This window comes from Periophthalmus magnuspinnatus, chromosome 4 (assembly GCF_009829125.3).
Source record: "Periophthalmus magnuspinnatus isolate fPerMag1 chromosome 4, fPerMag1.2.pri, whole genome shotgun sequence".
Lineage (NCBI taxonomy): Eukaryota > Metazoa > Chordata > Actinopteri > Gobiiformes > Gobiidae > Periophthalmus > Periophthalmus magnuspinnatus.
Window position 1 is genome coordinate 6,570,837 of NC_047129.1, and position 21,068 is coordinate 6,591,904.

Below are 21,068 nucleotides of genomic sequence, written 5' to 3' on the forward strand. Positions count from 1 at the left end.
TTAAAAACTTTTTAAGGCCAACATCTGGACCAACATGATGAGATATTAATGGCATAAATATGTCTGTGGTTCTGATCAACTCATTTTCAGCAATAATTCTATATGAGATGTTCTTTGTTTGTTTTTCTGTTTAAGCTATGTCCCTTGTCTATTTGTATGAGTTCTTGTGTCTGTCCCCCTAGTGGATGCACAGAGGTAGGAGTGTATCATGTATTCCAGTCCACTGTCAAATCCTCACATTTTTTATGAACCATGCAGCGCTTAGGAGTTCTGTTCTGCCCATAAAGCAGAATGCAGAGTCACGCTAAACGCCCTCTGTCAGCAGCAGGAAACAGATATTTTTAGCTGAAAGAGGCAAACGTTAGAAGAGAGAGCTGAGCCGTGCATGAGGGGCTGCTCTGCTTTTGTCTGGAGAACAACGACACTGTTCTTGTGAGCAACATGTGGAAGTGATTGCGCTGAGCGGCTGGTGCGGGGAGGGGGCTCTCTGTCCCTGTCCGGGCACATAGGTGATTCATAGGGGGGCATTATCCCACTTTTAAACCCCACGGGCTTCTCCTCACCACTCAGCCCCGGGGCAAAGCCTCGTCCTGCAGCTGACGCGCGTGTGCCAAAGGTGCCATTAACAGCTATTTCCCATCAATGCAGATGAACAGATAAATGGTCCTTTCATGGTAAATTTGTTGCATTTAACATACAATGAAAACCATTGTAGCATATTTCTACCGCGCCATTGCTCTATAAAACTTTGAATACTGAGCTCTACTTACGCAAGTGTCTCAAACATATTTTTATTTGGTTGTATTTTTGTTATTTTAATGGATTCTCTTTGCCTTTGCTTGTGTCAATTACAGTAACCGGCAATAAAATTAAAGTCTTCTTTCCTTTTCCTTGTGCTGTTTTCTTTTTTAAGTGCAGACCAGCCTTTACATCCGCGCGTATTCATTTGCACACAGCTTCTCTAGTGGCCATACAGCTGTGTTGGAGCGCCCCCTAGGAGGTCCAGCGTTTATTTTCAACTCACTACCTCGGAGCTCAGTGAGGGACTGTAATGAACTCTTAATGAGTTTCAACTAAACGTCCATTAATTTTAAACATTAAGCAACGTTGGCGTGTATGTAACGTGAGATTTCCCCCCTAAAAATAGAAGAAAAAACGAAATAAAAGGAATTAAAAAACTAACACTCTGCAGTTCAGACAAATAACTTGATTTTACAACTAGTGAATGTTTTTTTTTTTTTTTTTTCTCAACGTGTCTTTCTCTCTAATTTCCTGAGCCTTATTTAGTTTGAGCCTGATGATACCTTCTTCTCTTTCTCTCTGCTGCTGCTGGTGGTGGTGCTGTTTTTCGGGGGGCGGGTGGACGCGGGGCCAGGGGGTGGACTGTAACACAGAATCAGTTACAGGTCGTTGTGGAGCTGGGGCGCATTCGTGAGGGCGGTCGCGAAAGGCGCACACCACAACGCAGACATATGGTCGCCCAGCGCAGGACCTCTGAAGGATTACCCCTCCACTGAAGGACCCTGACTGCGGACCATTCACTGTGGATATACTGACACCGGAGCGATAGAAAGAGGGGATTACTGAAGGTAAACGCGCGCTTTGTGGAAGTTTTTGCGACTAATTGGGAAGTTTTACGCACGAATACGTGACAGGAAAATTGGATTATATTGATTTGCATTCCATCTCTGCACACATTACATTTTATTTTCTATATTCTGTAGAATAGGCAAAACTTTTTAAAGGTTGAAAAGAGTCACATCCAAAGTTTTACATGGCCTTTACGCGTAGTAGCAAGTGCGTAATTTTCTGCACTTTGGTTTGGAGCATATGGCCCCGTGCTGGACGCAGAGCGGAGACATGTCGCTGACTCTGTGGGATGAAAGCGATGGGTCCGGGCCTCACAGCTGGAGGTGTCACTGAGGACTGAAGAGCCATTGTGGGACACTCACTCTGGCACTTAATGAGAAACACACGCACTGGAAATGTTGTACACGGCATTGTTTTCGCGAAAGAATCGGAGGAATTAAAAGCTGGAAAAACTTCAACGGTGGAGCAAAGGAGAGACGCTGGAGGCTGGTTGAAGAGAGTGTGGTTTTGGAGCGGCTGCGCATTCTTCTAAATGAGCCCTGCTGTGCTAAGGGGACTCTATCGAACCATTTGATATTCAGGATATAAATGTTTTTTTTTTCCCATTTTCACTTTGAATGTTCTGCAGCGCAAACTTCATGGGAATCAGCTGCTGACGCCAAGCGATAGTTTCACCAAACGACTATCAGCTGTCGCTGGGACATTTGTTGAGTTGCTCGGTTAGAAAAAGGGGAAGACTTAAACGCACAGTAAAACAAAACAAAACAAAAAAACCCATATCGTTTTGGATTCTTTAAGGCGAGGCGTGCGCACAAACACGTCAAATCCAATTAAAGCTCATTGACATGACTGCTGCGAAAATACACACTTTTGTGCAAAGTGGGACCAGTTGATTACAGAGTAAACCAAACCCAGGTTATCCAAGGATCATTAAGTCGTCTCAGACGCTCCACAGAGGGCAGCCGCGGGAAACTGCGCGGGCCAATAGTTTCATTCTACACAAATCTACAAGTGTTAACGACAAACCAATCTACAGTAGGGTCTGCAATCAAAAGTCTGTGTGCAGCAGAAACCCGCAATGTGGAGCACAGACGCGCTTTTACCAGACTGTGTGCTCTACCGCTGACCAGACTGTGTGGCCCCACTGAAAACCGGAATCCATCATTTAGACACACAGCTCAGACCTGGACTTTCAGACAATAGTTCACAAACAAAACAACAACCATCTGAACATAGTAGTAGTTTTTCTTAAAACAAAACTTTGAAAAATAATTTGGTGACACAGACCTATTTTTAAAGGGCTACTCAAATTATTATTATTAGTATTTTAAAGTACGTTATATATCTGCCATTTATCGTGCAGCTGAAAAACAGGGGCGTTTACAAAAAACTGAAGGGAAAATCAGGCGCGATGGGGGATAAGTGCAGCAAGGTCTGAAACAATGGACTGTGTCGCCCCCAAGTGGCGACTCATAAAATCAATTGCCGGTATTTTGCATTGCTGCTTAACTCTGTAGGACACTCACAGACACACAGTGAGGACGAGATATTCCTCAAGTCTAAACAAACTGTACACAAAAACACTGATTATCAGAAAACACCAGATCATAAGACAAACTGACCTGTTCTCATGAGTCACATTTATGCATTCAGTGGTGGTTTTTTCTCTCTCCTCAGGCCAAAACATCCATAATCATGGATGTGCTAAAGCCGTGCGTTGCGCTGGTGGCTCTTATCTCACGTAAGTTCATTAATGTGTCGTGTGGAGTGCACTTCTCACTTCCAACGATTCATTAGCGACACCTTCTAACATAGCACCTATTTATTTACAGTTACCTGGGGCTTGTCACCTCCCAGTATCATTTCCAACGAAGAGGAGTTTATCTTGCAGCCAGACTCTATGTTCAACATCAGCTGCACGGGGAAGAGGAGCGTGATTTGGGCCGAGCCTTTGCCTGATAACGCCTTTGCTTTACCTGGATTTTACACCTCCACGCTGTTTATTTACAATGCAACTGTGGAGAACACCGGGTACTACATGTGCACGTACGAGACGTTTGATGGAGAGCCAGAACAAAACGAGGCGGGGATATATGTCTTTGTACCAGGTAATTTAATAATGTTTAAGCCTTTATCCACAGTAACTTGCAATGACTTGCTGAGCTATAAGAAAGGTTAGGGCATGACATGTGTGCCTGTTCTGTGCCTATAGACTGAGCAAATTAGTTTAAATGATACACTGGCTCTTAGTTTAACCAGATCTAAGGGCCAGTGGAGTGTTTATCTGCTTGAACAATGATAGAGACCATTATCATACATGTAAACCACTGGATATTGACTATTTAGTGACTATTGATGATAACTTCAATGGTCTTCACTTTTTATCAACTGTAATTTCACCTACCCCTCATCCCTCTGCTAAAATGTATATTCACTTATGTTTTTCTCTCCCATACTCTCAGATCCTCTTGCACCATTCGTCCCAGAGCCTCGAGAGAACCTTATCGTGCCTATGGATCAAATCGGGGTGTCCATCTCCTGTCGAGTGTCTGACCCTCACTACCATGTCGTCCTGAAGAGCGTGGTCAGCGGAGAGGAGCGGTCTGTTTTTTATGACAACAAAATCGGCTTCTTTGGCGCTTTGTCTCCCGGCCAGTACTACTGTGAGACCACTGTGAACGGAGAGACCTTTCAGAGCGTTACCTACACTGTTGAGGATGAAAGTAAGTTCAGTTATTACATTTGGACATCAGAATTGTTTTATTTTAGTGATAAGGAAGATCATTTATTTAGAGTTGCAGAAGTGATTAGGTATAGGCAGAGAAACAGCTGGGAACACTCTTTTGTCTGGCGATGATCTCACTCCGTTATGTGGCATTATGTCATTATCACAGATGACTTCACCCTGACTCTTTACACACGTCAAAATGTTTTAGCGAGGTGAGAGAGATGCTGTTCCTTGAGTGCTTTGTTACTTTTGTTATGGTAAAAAGAAATCCTGAATGGTCTGTACTTAGACATAGATCTGTTATTTATTTTAAAGTGGATTCTGCCTTTTTTCTCTTGAGTGCTTTAGACCAATGGCTCTCAAACTTTTCACACCAAGTACCACCAGAAAAGAAAAGATTTGGCTTTCTGAGAACAACAGATCTAAATCAAATATATAACAGCACCATTCGAGGTCTAATCTAGATCTAAACCATGTCGTTCCAAACCGGAAATTATCTGAAGGAGGACAAAACTGACAAGAAAATTAAATGTAGATTGTAGATGGCTTAGTCTCGTAAGATATCAAGAGGACCAATAAAAAGAGCATTTAACACAAAACTGGAAGTCTTAGTTCAGCTATTTTATTCAGCTTTTTGGTTTTAGTTGGATTTTCGTTTCGAATACTGAGGTTTCTAAGTCATTATTTTGCAACATAATAATAGTTTTGTTTTTGATATATTCTTGTTTAATATGCATTTGTTGTTGGCTCTAGACACTGCAGTTTTGGATGACCTCAGGTTAGAAGTGAAGGCCAGTGATGAGACACTCACCGCGGGGCAGGCTCTGGACATCACCTGCACCGTTCAGAGTGGACCCTTTTTAAAGCAGCAGTGGCTTCACCCCAAGAAACAGGTCAGTTTTATTAAAAAAAAGTTGTTGTTTTTTGTGAAGAATGTCTTGAAATCATACTGCAGTGAATGAATGTGCCTGTTTATGTCTCTATTTGTTAGTACTGTGTCTAACTAATTGTTCTGTTGGCTATACTCCGCCTAAAGCCCAAAGTAGAATATCTTACAGTAATAAAGATTCAGTCTAGAGGATAGTATCGTATAGTATATATAGTACAGAAATATGTTAGTGTAGCAACTCCTATTTTTCATTTTTCATGTCCATTTCCTCCCAGCTTCTACAAAATCTTAAATTAGCAAATAATGGTTTTGGACTTAGCTGGGGCAAGCAGAATATAACTGCAAGGACAGCCCATAGCGGTTACTTGAGTATGTGTCGGGAAATAGAGCGACCAAATGTTGTGTCTTTATTATGAAGATGTCAGCCAAATAACACTGTGCAGACAGGGAAAATAAGACAGCAAAGGTCTAAGCAGCTTGTCTTAGGAAGTTGTTCTAAAGGCTTGACCTCAGTTGGATGAGTACATTTTTGCAGCTCTACCCACATCAGATTATGTTTGTTTGTATGCTCCTAATGCATTCAGTCTTTTTTTTTCCGACCTGGGATTCCCGTAATTCCTTTCCCAGATGCTCTAGGGACAAAAACATTAAGACCCCAATTCCTGTTTTTGGTCTTGGTCACAATTACAGACTTTAAAAGACCTTATGATCCTGATTTATCGCCTGTGCTCTAGCAAGTGTTTAAGCCATTAGCTTTTAGCTCCACGACGAACACATTCGGACGCTCTTACTGGAAAACGAAATGCTCTAAATATTCTTCCTGCTGGTTGCATGACCTTTGACCTATATGGGTTTTTGCAGGCTGTGGATGCTGTTCAGAAGAAAGACAGCTTTTCAGACCATGTCGTCTACACCCTGCACATCTCCAAAGCTTCTGCGCAAGACAGTGGCAATTATGAGTGCTCTGTTACGGATCAGATCACTGGAGAGGTCAAAACAGGGACTGTAGCAGTCACTGTATTTGGTAAGTTCGGTTAGATGTGCAAACCTGTGCAAAAGTCTAGATTTTAAGTAGAGAAAAAGGGGTCACAAATTGGCTTTTAAATTAAATAACTAATACATATACAGACTCCTTTTGTTGTATTTATTTGATCATGTTTTCGAGTGTTGCAAGTAGGTTCGTATTATTCGCCCTTTTACCATTGTGGACTAATAGAAGCATTAATAATTTAGTCCAAAATGAAGCGATCATTTCAAGATTGCCCCAGATTGCCAGTCAGAACCCACAAGTAACTTTTCTTACTTGTTGTCTTTAGTCTGTAATGTAAGTAAACATAAGATTTCTACGTTGAAATTGTTACTTTTCAAACTGTGCTTTCTGACATTCACATTGATATTCTGATGGACCTAAAATAGTTTTATTTATGTGCTTGAGGTGACCCAGTGGTTTGTGGAAGCCATTTGCTGCCATCCGATTGTAAAGCTTCACCTCTGCTTTTAACATCATCTCAGTGCTTTTTATTAGACGACCTGAGCAGATGTTTGACTTCCTTTTCCTCTGTGTTTCCCGTGTCCATACGAACCCTTGCCTTACTCTAATTCTAAACAAAATACCCCAAATTGTCTTTAATATAATGCCTAATTGCACATATTGTCTCTACTTTCATGTCATTTCAGAGGACAGCTCTTATGTCGCCCTGGACCACAGTGGGATTTTGCCCACAGAGTTTGTCAGCCTGTTGGAGGAGACTGAGTTTACTATCCTGATTGATGCCTACCCAGCTCCCAAAGTCTCATGGCAGAAAGATGGCAAGGACATCGAACAAAACTATTATGTCCTCACGACAACCAGTCATTTTGAGGGCAATCGGTAATAACTTTTAAACTTTTATTTAGTTACACGAATGAATGGGTGTTGTTGAGGTTATAGTCTGGTTTTCACCACACATAAGAAAGCCCAGATAGTTCAAATATTCTGCTATAAACTCGGTTAATCTGCTTGTCTTTTATCGACCAATCACTGTCACTGTTTGTATTTCTAACTTTCCATTGGTTAAATCAACAATTCTGTAAAGCCCAGCGAGGCGACTGCTGCTGCGATTTTGAGCCCTATCAAAATAAATCAAATATCTTTTCCAGCTATCAGAGCATTCTCAAACTTCGTCAACCTCTGGAGAAAGACAACGGGGAGTACACCATCACTGCCACCAGTGGTTCACGCAGTGCTCACTTTTCTTTCGACCTCAAAGTTAAAGGTAAAACACTTAGCGCATCTCTATAGTGTATATTCTTTACATATGGTGACTGTTATTGAATACTTATGTTCATCTTGTCTGCAGCTCCTTCTGCAGTCATGTTCCCACCATCCTCCATCCCGGTAGTACTCCCGCCAAATGAGGAGATGGTGGTGCCCCTTCACTCCCCTTTCACCCTCACCTGTCGGGGCAATGGCAGAGTTGTCTGGAAAACCCCGCTGGTCGTCCCGGAGCAGACGCAGGAAGACAGTAATGGTCTCTTTGTCAACACTGTTACCGTGGACAACGCCACAGCCATCCACACGGGCTACTACAGCTGCTCTTATAGTTCAAACAGCACGGCAGACATGGACGACAGCGCCATCTACGTCTATGTGCCAGGTGCAAGTTTATTCCGCTGTTTTTGCTCATATTTCAAAGGATTTTCTACGTACTTTCAACCAATGCCAAATATATGTACACCTAATAGCCATATTAATTAGTTATAATTCTCTCCTACTCTTTTTGCATGAGACCGAAAGAAAAAACCCTTCTCTGAATTGTTACTGTACAGATAAAAAAAAAAATGTAAATGGACACTATTGATCAATTGGCTGTACTATACATCTTTGGAAGGCAAAACTTAAATGTATGGGAAATGTGCATTACCATTCTTATTGATTATCATACACATACACACTGATGCTGACTGTACATCTTACCTTGTTACCTCCAGATCCTGACGTACCCTTTATCCCGTCCTTGGCCTCGTTTAGTAACCACGTCCTGTCCGGTCCTGATGAGATGATAGTCCCCTGTGTAGTGTCTGATCCCAGCGCTAACGTCACTCTGGTGAATGTGGACACACAGCAGCCCGTGCCCAGTGTGTACGACAGCAAAACGGGTGTGCTGGGGATCTTTCCCGGGGGGACATATGTGTGTAATGCTCTCATAAATGGACAGGAGTACCTAAGTGAGGAGTACATCATCCATGGATGGATAGGTGCTACTGTTGGTGAGTTGATTTTGATTATTCTTCTAATTTAGATGGTTCTGGGGTCCATAGTTTAAAGGTGTATTGCTTGTAAAGTATAAGTTGGGTTTGTGTGTACACAGGGCACATTTTAAGCAAAACATTGACTGGACTGTCCTTTAAATTCCGTTCTGAGTAGTTATTAAACTTTAATTTTTCCATAGAATGCTGATGTGGTCAATTGTGATTTCAGGTAGCGGCACTTTGCATGTTGAGTTGAATGCTAGGAGGACTGCCCTGTTGGTGGGGGAGACCATCACTGTGTCCTGCCTGGCAAAAGGATCACAAGTTTTGGAGGATCATTGGAAATATCCAGGAAAACTGGTAAGGTTAACTAAGACCAAATAAGCAATGTGATTTTTTTTTTTTTTTTATGTAATTAAGTTACCATTTATTGTATATTTTATATACTTTACTTTTATGGCAAAAGATGGAATTTAAATCTGTTAACTGGACAAATCGTTGTAGGAGTGAAGAAGCTATTTTTGTTTGGAAATACTATCCTTCCTTAAACAGGAATAGAGGCCTGAGACGTAATCTTTTACCAATCTGCAACTCCATCCTCAAACCCAAAACAAACAGGAACAAAGAGAACAATAGATGGCCATCACAGGTTGAATAGGGTCGTTAAGGCTGAAACTGGAGACAATAGCTGTTTACAGTTTCAGTGTAGTTAGCTCCTCCCTGCAGAAAGACATAAGGCAGTGTCCACCAGTAATCTGACCACAACTGAAGAAGCGGCTTGGATTAGCAGTAAAACGTCTTCACTCCTACAACGATTTGTCCAGTTGACAGATTTAAATTTGCTCTTTTGCCATGGATCAGACCTGGGCGACTGAGGGATTACACTGACATTTACTTTTAAGGGCACTCGTATTCATAGGTTTCAGATTCCTATTAGACTTTTTAACCATTCAAAAGATATAACATGCTGCTTTAAATTGTTAGTAGCTATGGCAACGGTCCTAATTTTTCATCATTCTGAAATCTATAGATCGCCTTACAATATTTTATGTAGGGAGTTGTTTAAAACTATCTCTCTTTTTTTGACAGTCCAACCGTGGCTTTAAAACAGTGAAAGAGGATCCGAGGAACCAGGAAATCCTGTACACACTGACCATTCCCCACGCCTCCACCAAAGACAGCGGCATCTACACCTGCTCCATCTCAGACGTCATGAGCAACGACAGCCAGACCAAAACACTTACTGTCACTGTATTTGGTAGGAAACATTTTACATATAATAAAAAAAATACATATAATCCGTTATTATTTTGTTGTAATATGAGGATGAAAGGAGTAGTGTCATGAGATGGTGCACAATAAGGCTCTCTTGTTTTGGGAAGTATGTGAACCTGGATTATTGTTATTTTGAATCATTTTATTTTAATTATTGTGTCATGAAAGATTAAGCTATTAAAACACACATTGCAAAATCGTGAAATTAATAAAATATTGTCAAACTCATCTAAGACATGAAAAACCTTCAATATAAGCCGTAAAAATGAAACAATATCTCAATTTACAACCAAGTAAATCATGTTGTTTTATTTAAATTTTCCTTTTTTCCATTTTAGCCAATGAGTTTCTGAATATCAAGCCTGAATTTAAGGCATTGGAGACGGCCGAGCTCGACAAAGTCCATGAGTTCCAGGCTGAAATTGATGCTTTGCCCAGCGCTCACGTCACCTGGCTCAAAGACGGACGTCCTCTTGCTGATGTTACCGCGGAGATCTCCACCTCCCTCCGGTCGCTTGGCGAGACCAGGTGAGTCCAGAGCAGTTATAACCCTCATAATGACAAGCCTAAAGTAAAGTTCCCAGAGTTCATCTTGTAATTAGTCTGTTAACGAGATAGTGACTTAATGACTAGGCGCTTATTGGAGGTTTCTCTTCTGTTTTTGCAGGTTTTTGAGTGTCCTAACCCTGATTCGGGCCAAAGAGGAGGACAGCGGGAACTACACAATGCAAGTCACAAGTGGAAACCAAAGTCGTGGGCTTAGCTTCATTCTGCAGGTCAAAGGTGAGGCAGTGGAAGCTTATTGTTGTCCATATGATTTGTTTAGTATTGCGAATTTTGGTAACTTGAAAATTCATAGGTTTTGGCAGACATTTTCAAATAAATCTAAGAACCTATAGTTTTGTTTGTACACCACATTGTTCTATTTTGTTCAAGGTTTGTGTATTTTTGTGGATTTAAACTTACTTGTGATGACAATAGTTGGATAAATAATAAAGTTAGTATATGATTGCAGAATAAAGTGCTTGTAGAAATCTGTTTTTGTATCACTACAGGTTTTAAGTTACTTTGCATACCTCCATTCTAATTTTAATTGTGTCCTTTCTTGTCTTGTCCCAGTGCCTGCTGTTATTGTAGACCTCATGGACATCCATCATGGCTCAGCCTCTGGTCAGGCTGTGGTCTGCATCGCTCGGGGCCAACCCACTCCTGAAGTTGAGTGGTTTGTCTGCAAAAACATCAAAAAGTAAGCCTTCTTTTTCCATCTAGATTTGTAAACATATTATTTTTCCAAGTAAAAGTAAATATATTGTGGGTCTGTTTAGTTGTGCCAATGATACTTCTTTGTGGGTGCCTCTCCCTGCCAACTCCACCGATGTTACCATGGACTCGCACATGGATGAGGAGAATAATCTTGAGAGCCAGGTTTTGTTTGGTCATCTGGAAAACACTTTGGCTGTCCGCTGTTTGGCTAAAAACGACATGGCCGCTGTGAGCAGGGAGGTCAAGCTGGTGTCTAATGGTAAGTAGGCTCCTCACATGCTTGTTTTCTCTTTTAGGAAACTAATAATGACAAAAAACTGGAACGTATTAGCTTATATACACGTTGACTTAAATCCCAACATTCTAACCTACCCAAAACTGAGCTGGAGGGCAGGTCAGGTGTCAGATGTTTGGACTTGGGTTTATGGGTAATATCTTTGTAGTTACTGGGCCTATGGATGTGTCAGCTGCAGGTCAGTCCAAATAAACGAAGGAGATGCCATTATTCAGTCCTGGAGACGTAATTGTTGTGTGTTGAAAGGACTTTAAGACATGAGATTAAAAGGTTCAACATTTTTGGCTCATAAGTTTGGATATTTCTTTTAAAAGCAGAAAAAATCCCATAGAGTTACATACAGTAGTAGTAATTAAGGTTCATTATATACTAAAATACTAAAACAGACAGAGTTTACTACTGATTTTTTCTGCCCTTCATTTCTATCACTTTTCTTTTCAGTGTTTTTCCTCATACCGTTACTTCCTTTGCATTACTTCCACTCTCAACCACCTTTTTCAGGAGCAAGTGTTTGGGCCCCACTTAGCGCTGTCAGTGTTGGGGCAGCTGTCAGACGATGCGCTATTGTATCCCCCCCCCCCCCCCCCCCCCCCCCCCCCCCCCCCCCCCCCCCCCCCCCCCCGCCTTGAACTACCCCTCCTCACTCACACACTCACCCTCTAATCTTAACAGCAAGTCCCAGGTCCCCCCCTCCTCCGCTTGTATCTTATCTTCCCAGCATACCTTCTGCTCTTGGCTGCTAAAAGCTGTCCTCCCCCTGTCCTCCTCGTCTGCTGCATTTTAAAGCACCATTTTACATATCATACAAGTGTGTTTGACCGCTCACTCTGCCCTCACACAGGCCCTCACCCCGAGCTGACGGTAGCGGCTGCTGTGCTGGTGCTGCTGGTCATTGTCATCATCTCACTCATTGTGTTGGTTGTCATATGGAAACAGGTACTTTTGCCACCTTCGAGCACTCATCTGTGTCATTCATCCACTGATTTCCTGAACATTTGATTACTTTACTTTATTGAAGCTGTTAAAATTGGGGTACAAACCGTGAAAGGAGGTAGTAGGTGTTTTATTTGTTACTAGGTCTCAGAAACACTTTGGCACATTGCTAGTATTCACATGCATGATTCTTTGGCCACTAGCACATCTTTACAGCAGCTTTTTAAACTGGAAAAGTGAAGGAGGGTGGACCAAACCTGCACAGCCAATCAGCTCTTATCCCAAAGCGTCATATAGTTTTTACAGTAGATAAGATGTTTTCTAATTACCGGTAGATAAAGGCATCAGGTAATTTATAAGAAAGTACTTCAGCGTCAGTGTTGCTACTAACTATTTAAATAGGCTCCAAAATCTTATGTTCATCTTCAGTGGGTTAAAATTGCAGATTTTCAAACATTCAAATGTGTCTTGCAGAAGCCCAGATATGAGATCCGCTGGAGGGTGATCGAGTCCGTGAGCCCGATGGTCAATGAATACATCTATGTGGACCCTATGCAGCTTCCCTATGACTCCAGATGGGAGTTCCCTCGTGATAGGCTGGTTCTGGGTGAGATATTTCTACCAACGCAATTCAAACGTGCCATTATTTATTGAACCTCGGTGCCATTCCCGCTGAGTAGCTGTGGCCTCTGCCTTTGAAGGGATGCAGTGATAAGCTAATCTACTTTGCCTGGCAGCTTGTTGGGCAATAGAGGACAAATGCAGCCTCTTGGAGTCACACATGAGAAAACACAGGCAGAAATGTGTTTGTGTAAATGCTTCACTCTCTTACTCAGGTCTTTCATGTTTGTGTGATTGACAGGTCGTATACTCGGCTCTGGAGCATTTGGGAAGGTGGTAGAGGCACGGCCTACGGACTCAGTCGCTCTCAGCCTGTTATGAAGGTAGCAGTGAAAATGCTCAAACGTAAGTACAGAAGAATAACTGAACTAAGACTTTACTTTACTATGTTTTATCCTATAATAATGCCACAATTTTGTCTGAGTTGTATTAAATATCAACTAGCATGCACAATATTTTGAATAGTCCATATGCAGTCATTGTATTTTACTTTAAACTCTTACACGTTATAACATTGTTTTTAAGTTTCAATCTCTGTAGCTACAATAGTCTACTTACACTTTGTTCCAATTCCAAGCCTGAATAACAATAAAAAAATAATATTCTTGTGTTCATTTAACGAGAACATTTTGCTTTAATTGAACTGCACTCATTCTTCTCCAGCCACTGCCCGCTCCAGTGAGAAACAGGCTCTTATGTCCGAACTGAAGATCATGACCCATCTTGGACCACATCTGAACATTGTCAACCTTCTGGGGGCATGCACCAAGTCAGGTAAATGTAGGCCATTCACTTAAGTTTTGGATGATACATACAGGTTTTAATGGACATTTTGTTATCTGCACGTTGTGGATAAGATTAGCCCTGTAAGTGACTCTGGTGCATTCCTTAGGCCCTATCTACATTATCACTGAGTACTGCTTCTATGGAGATCTGGTCAACTATCTGCACAAGAACAGAGAGAGCTTCCTGAGTTTGAACACAGAGAAGGCCAAGAAGGACCTGGACATCTTTGGGATCAATCCAGCAGACGAGAGCAGCAGGAGGTAAAATCATCCATGCATTTATACAAATATGACGCCAATAATTATGAATGGTGTGTGTCACGGTGTCCTGACTTTATTTGTGAATATAACCTCTATAATCCTCTAAAAAGTTGAGTTTGTGAAGTAAATTTTTAAATTATTTTGATGTTGTGAAATACAGTACAATAACATATGGATTAGCAATTGCCCGAACAGTTTTGTCTACAGGATAAAGTGTCTGAAGATGGATTACCTCATATCCCCGTAACCAAATTTTAACATTACATCCACTGAAACAATTTGGGCCCCCTCTCTCTCAAACATGCCCCTATTATCTGTAACTCTATCGCCAACCAAGCAATCGTCTGGCATCTTCAGCTAATCAAATACTGGTCTGGAGTAGCCTCAGATTTCAGCCTAATTTCATTGTGTTGGAGTTACCTGTTAATTGGCTCCACTCAGAGGAGCTACAGTGAACCTACAGCCCTCTCCCTCTCTCCCTCTCTCCCTCTTGCGCTACAGCTGGGTGAATAAAACTATGACTCACAGCGACCACAACCTCAAAATGTCCAGGATAAAATTGAATTAGGGTTACCATGTTAGACACAAACCATACCAGGTCCAGGCTAGAGAAAGTAAGAATTTCACTACAAAAATGTCACTATTCAGGGTTCATAACACTGAAATCTTGTTACTTTTACATAATTCATTTCATTGTTCATTCTCCTTGTCTCTCCACACAGCTACGTGATCCTTTCTTTTGAGAGTAAAGGTGATTACATGGACATGAAACAGGCCGATAACACTCAATATGTCCCAATGCTGGAGATGAGCAACTCCTCCAAATACTCCGACATCCTGACCTCCAACTACGACCACCCCCCATCCCAGAAGTCTTCCACTGGTGAGGGAACATTTAACCTTTTTTTTTTTTTTTGCTTTCACAGTTGTTTGGGCACATTTAACACATTTTCAGTCGTCTCTAGATCCCATGGTTTGGAAAATTGGAAAGAAATGATTACTTATTTATAATAGGACAACCCAAATACAAACATATGATTAATCAATATGAGAATAGTGTTATATTGCTCAGCCCTAGTTTTTTTTATGTGTTTTCTTGGCTGTTAACTGTGTCTTTTTGTTACTTTGGGTTGACTATGATGGATACACCCTTCTCAGAATTTAGACCTGGTAGTGCCCTCTAATTACATAGGCAGGATAATTGCAGCACATGCATAATAATGCCCAGTTTCTCCTTGCCATTAGTAAAATCCAGGTTTGTGCCAACTCTATATTTACTGTACCTAAACATGTGTCTGTGTGTGTTTTAAAAGGGGAAAGTGAGATCGACATCCTGCTTACGGATGATTTGAATGAAGGCCTAACCACCACGGATCTGCTGAGCTTCACGTATCAAGTGGCAAAAGGCATGGAGTTCTTGGCGTCCAAAAATGTGAGTCAAACCCTAAAGTGAAGGAAATGCTTATGAATGAATGTGGACATTGTGGGAACGCGGGTCACATGCCGCATAGGACTTGTGGCTTGGTGACGGTCTGCCTGTGCGAATGTGCCCTGCATGATGACAGCTGCGCCTGCCAAAAGGACAGAAGAAGCCCAGCGGGGGTGTGATAAAAGTGTGGCCAGAGACTCAATATAGCGGCACATGCAAACTACAGCCAGAAGCTCCATACTTATTATACTTAAATACACACTGGTCACATCCTCTAGCCGACGTGTTTACACAAAGACTGGCTTTATACGGAAGAACTGACAACGGATAGAAAATAAAGTGGCTTTAGGGGACTTCAAATGGATGCGCTCACTTGGCTTCACAAACTATAGATCTGTGTTGTCACTTTGATTTGATACGGAAGAAAGGCCAAATACTTTTCCACCGATTTTGATATTACTTAAATTCTTTTTAGACATTAGAATGTAATTTTCAACACTAGACCTTTTAAAACTATTAAGCAAAGGTCCTATTGTGTCCCATTTATGTGATTTTTTTTTTCCAGTATCAATGCTTTTTCAAATAAGTATATATATATTTTTAATGTTGCTTAGTTACTCAGTACTTTTGACAACCCTACTGTACGTACAAAAGTAAGAACGTCTAAGATTCACTGATGCACTATGAATATAAGTCAAGGCAAGGCTAATTTTTCAGTTGAGCACAATTTGTCCACAAGTAATTCAGATAAATGCAGTAGGATGTCATGGATGAATATGTGCTAATAAAATGCACTTCCTTTTTCTCCAGTGTGTGCACCGAGACCTGGCTGCCAGAAATGTGCTCCTGTCCCAGGGTAAGATAGTGAAGATCTGTGACTTTGGACTGGCTCGGGGACATCATGCATGACAACAACTATGTCTCCAAAGGAAGCGTAAGTCTTCAGTGTTTTTATACTTCAAATGTGAATGAAATGTGCACCGTTTTTGCATACTTTTTGCAGCAGTGTCCATAAGTGTAGTTACTATTCTTTATCTTTTCTACACAGACCTTTCTCCCAGTGAAGTGGATGGCCCCAGAGAGCATCTTTGATAATATGTACACCACTCTGAGTGACGTCTGGTCCTATGGTATCCTGCTTTGGGAGATCTTTTCTTTAGGTAAGCTTGGTGTTTTTGAAATGAATTTACAAGCGTTTCAATTAGGCAAAGTCTTTAAAGATGCGCTATGTAACTTTTCTTATGGAGAGATGTTGTCTGTGTGCATTGCCTGGAATGTTCTGCAGTATTGCATCAAACCCAGACCAAGATGCAGCCCATATTTATGTAGGGACGAGCATGCTGACAGGAAGAATGGATGTTTTTCAATGTACTGTAATAAATGCAAAATGGATACTGCAAAACATTTCAGGCAAAGCAATAATATCTCAATGGCGATGAGCAAATGGCAGACCTCTGTTCATATTTTCATAGCGAACATTCAACTTACGATGAAAGAAATATAGACAGTAACAATAACTCGTTTATAACATGCAGGGGGCACTCCATATCCAGGGATGGTGGTGGACTCCAGCTTCTACAACAAGATCAAGAGCGGATACAGGATGTCGAAACCAGAGCACGCTCCTCATGATGTGTATGTGATCAGCCTCATGATGCATTTTAACAACAAGTGCTATTGTTTATCTTTACATAAAGCCTCCTCTCACATATGTTTAATGGAAACGCTCGCAGCATGGACTTGTAATGGAGCAGTGCTATACTGTGCAGTGTGTTTGCCGTGCGTCACAGCCCAATCACCAGGCACAGGTTGTTCTGTTCTTGCTCTAATGTTGTTGTTTTTTTTGTTTTATTTTTGCAGGTATGAGGTGATGATGAAATGCTGGAACAGTGAACCGGAAAAGAGGCCGTCCTTCCTGGGTCTGAGTGAAACTGTTGCTACGCTGCTCCCCTCCAGCTACAAGAGAGTGAGTGCTCCTGTCACCTCAAATGACCACACATGCTTTCAGCTTTACATTTGTTTGTTCTTTCTTTGTAGCCAAGCTTTTTTTTTTTATCATTACTCACTGCAATTCAAACCCACTCCAGTACAGAGGTGGTTCATCCCCTGTGTGTGTTTAGAGTGATCCTGTAAATGTACTTTCTTATAATGAGTTTCAGTAAAAATGATTTATTTATTTTCTTAAGGAGGACATTTTCCATTTTTTTTTACATTTTGGGGGAATAGTTTTTTTATTATCATTGTGGTATTGAACTCTATATCAAGTTTTCCAAGTTTGAAATGTTATTATTGTGAGAAATAGTATGCAATGTGTATGTCTAAGTACCAGGAAGGATATTACAAATGAAGCAGGTATGCAGGGAATATGATGGAAGTCAAAATCACCCCTGCTTTTTTCTGTCTAAAAGAAACCTGCTGAATTGGCTTCACCATGTGCAGGTTGAAAATAAACAGATCAGACTTCTCCACTTCCTGCTTTAGTTGCATTGGAGCGCTTTAGTGGTTTAGCAGGTCTATATTTCCGTAAAACACAAACCTTAAAGTGCAGCTGTGTGTCAGAGTGGCCAGCCTTAGTGTAGGTAATGACGCAGCCCAGTTGTGTCCTCACCCTCCCAAACCTAAACGAGCCCATTAAAAGCACACATGGCACTCGAAAACAGCCATCCAGAGCAGCACCCGCTCTTATTTTAGCACCTCAGGCGGGACGCATGTGTGATTTCCAGGTTAAATCACAGTCTGAGGCGGACAGGAGAACGCCTCAAGTGCCACAACTTAAAAAGAGTGAATTCTAGGCATATACTTCCCACATTTACAACCATCACTTTACAATTTCAGTTTGATTTCATTTGTGCAACCTACTATGCTATACATTTATTGATTGTTTGTATAACTTCTGGTCATATTTTAGAATGAATGAACTTTGCTACTCTTTGCCAAACGATTAGTCTGCTCCTTAAAAGCATCTGTAATGTATTTTATCATTTAGATTTTTAGATAATCTGTTTAAAAGAGATATACTAAGGCACTAAATTTGGAAATATATGCCGGTATATTAATTTTATGCTGTGCTGTGGAAGATTAGAGCCAAAGAAACAACACAAAAACAGAAAACATTAAGTATCAGTACAGAAAAGGATTACATACGTTTATTAGGGTCAAGATTAAAGCCTAGAGGTTGAGTCAGATCACGTTTAATAATGTTTTCTTTTGTGGTCTTGCAGCATTATGAAAGAGTCAACCATGAGTTCTTGAAGAGTGACCATCCAGCCGTGACCCGTGTGTGCGCAGAGAATGACGACTACATCGGCATCACGAACAAAAACCAGGGCAAACTGAAGGACCGGGAGAGCGGCTTCGACGAGCAGCGCCTGAGCTCGGACAGCGGCTACATCATCCCCCTCCCTGACCTAGACCCCATCTCTGACGACGAGTATGGCAAGAGGAACAGGCACAGGTAAAAAGACCATGCAGAAGTATGTGCAGCACCAAGAGTATAACAGGATTAGAAGGACTGGGTTTAAATCAATATTGCCCACCGCTACTTTAAAGCATTTCTTGTTGGTTTTCTTATCATTGTTGGGTCAGGGTCACTTGATGTTATTAGTTAGTTCAGTTTATGTCCTTGATACATTAGTTTAGTAACCTCAGTCAATACATGTTTTCATAAATTTGTTTAGACGATAGATAGAAACATGGCACTAAATTATTATTTGGTTAATGAAAATGTCAGAAATGTATTGCTCTAGTAGTGTGTTAATTGTGTATATTTCAGATTTAGGGTTGATAAATCCAGTCAGAATCATTGTATCCAGCTAAATGATAAATTAAAAAGCATCATTAGTAAACATCTATTCCATATCTGTATGAAACTACATGTCATAGTTTGCTTCTGACAACTCTGATAATGTTTTATTTGTTGAAGTAGTAGTAGTAGTAGTAGTAGAGGTTATTGTGGTGTTTTCTTGTTCAATAGTGATTTTAACCTTTATTTTGGGTTTGTTGCAGTTCACAAACATCCGAAGAAAGCGCCATTGAAACAGGCTCCAGCAGTTCGACTTTAGCAAGCGCGAGGGTGAGACTTTGGAGGACATCACACTATTGGACGAAATGTGTCTAGACTGTAGCGACCTGGTGGAGGATAGCTTCCTGTGACAAGAGCCTATGGGACAACCAAAGACTCCCAATAATTGTCTTCCTTCTATGGACTTACTCTGAGGACAATTCAAACCACTTCACTGTCTGAAAAGGCTGTGATGGCTAGTAGCGCTCCTCACAGCTCCCTGGACACTGCCCCCTGCTGGGCGTGGAGATGTGAACGTGCAACAATGAGACAACAGACTCAAATCTGAGAATCTGACAACAACTTCAGATATGAGGGAAAACACATTGACTTTTGTATGGTAGAGCTTTACTATATTGGGCATTTCTTAACAGCGAAATAAGCAAAAAAAAAAGGGATGATGAAACGTGCCACGAGAAGATCTGACTCAGCCACAGAAAACCACTACAGATGCACTATGGAAGCAATATTAGCATTAGCAGGTTCAAACACTTCCCACAGCAACCTGCCTTTGAATCACAAAGATGCTGGCACAATCAGTGGAGTAGAATCACAAGCACAACATGTGTACTGTGCATTTTTGTATAATGTCTTTAGTAGCTACAAAGTGCAGTATTTCAAGTTTATTTTTATACTTCATTATGTATTACTGAGTAGATTTGACCATAGTTGTTGAAATAGAAGGTACTGTTATGAAATACCTTTGTAAGCTTCTTGCATTGTGTCTCCACCATTTTTGCTCCGATGTTTTGCCCCAATAGGTTGATGTCAACGTACGGACCTTCCCAAATGAAATGTGATTGTATTGTAAATAGATCCAGAGTTTCTTTATATGATGAGTATTGGGATTACACTCAAGTATTTTGTATAGCACATATCAAACCCTCTGCACCCGGTAAACATCCAATTTATTCCAGCTTTAATGGGCCATTCAAAAGGGAACATTGTATTTGACTATGATAACAAACTAATCATATCAGAGTTTTGAAGGACCAAAGCTTGCTAATTGTTTCATAAAGATTAGCCGTATTAATCATTTGAAGGTACTTGCAATGACCTGGTGTCACTATTTTGTACCCTCTTTGTAGTAGAGCAGCTACTGTACCAGCTATGCCACTGCCTCTCACCATCAGTCAATGTAATGATGTAATCTGCAATCAACTCTTGCACTTTTTATTTTCTTCCATTCTGATTTTGATGTTGCCAAATAGTATTAGACAGAGGGCTTTAAGAGCTTAAGCTGTAGAAGACCCCTTTGTGTAAAAAGTGGATGTGAATGTCTGGTGTGTGTGATGTTTACGGTTCAGTGTTTATAATTGTAGTACTCGCCCAATACAGTGTTTTACTACTATGCTTCAGTATTTTACCACATGTACATTCAGATGATTTATATTTCAATAAAAGTTTATAATGAGGACGTGTTTCTTTCCAGCATGAATATGAACACTAACATGAAGAAATGATAAAAATGAGTTGTTAGATAAATAATCTTACAATAAACAGCCTACTTTTTTTTCTCTATTTTTAAAGATATATAGTGTTGACTATAGTTAAAGTAGTTGAGTAGATCTCATTTATGGAGATAAACTAAGACACATTTACATTTACCACAAAGAAAATGCTGTGTTATTATTCAAACTGTGCACATTGTGGGGAATAATAACACAACGCCACCACCACAACACCACAACAATAAAACTTCAGTGAC

The 21,068-nt window shown here is 40.8% G+C and overlaps 1 protein-coding gene across 1 annotated transcript; it reads left to right on the forward strand.

Moving 5' to 3' along the window:
• Positions 1-1,401: 1,401 nt before the first annotated feature.
• Positions 1,402-20,775, forward strand: pdgfra (platelet-derived growth factor receptor, alpha polypeptide). The gene is given in 32 exon segments (XM_033992027.2): positions 1,402-1,589; positions 3,268-3,331; positions 3,423-3,698; positions 4,053-4,313; positions 5,072-5,211; positions 6,069-6,231; positions 6,885-7,077; positions 7,347-7,462; positions 7,547-7,843; positions 8,178-8,456; positions 8,668-8,798; positions 9,528-9,696; positions 10,052-10,241; positions 10,381-10,496; positions 10,833-10,959; positions 11,039-11,235; positions 12,113-12,207; positions 12,679-12,811; positions 13,067-13,102; positions 13,105-13,170; positions 13,489-13,599; positions 13,718-13,871; positions 14,594-14,754; positions 15,185-15,303; positions 16,111-16,194; positions 16,196-16,234; positions 16,349-16,460; positions 16,836-16,935; positions 17,161-17,266; positions 18,522-18,754; positions 19,306-19,352; positions 19,355-20,775. Coding segments are annotated over 31 exon segments (4,395 nt in total). The 5' UTR covers positions 1,402-1,589; positions 3,268-3,285; the 3' UTR covers positions 19,453-20,775.
• Positions 20,776-21,068: the final 293 nt, after the last annotated feature.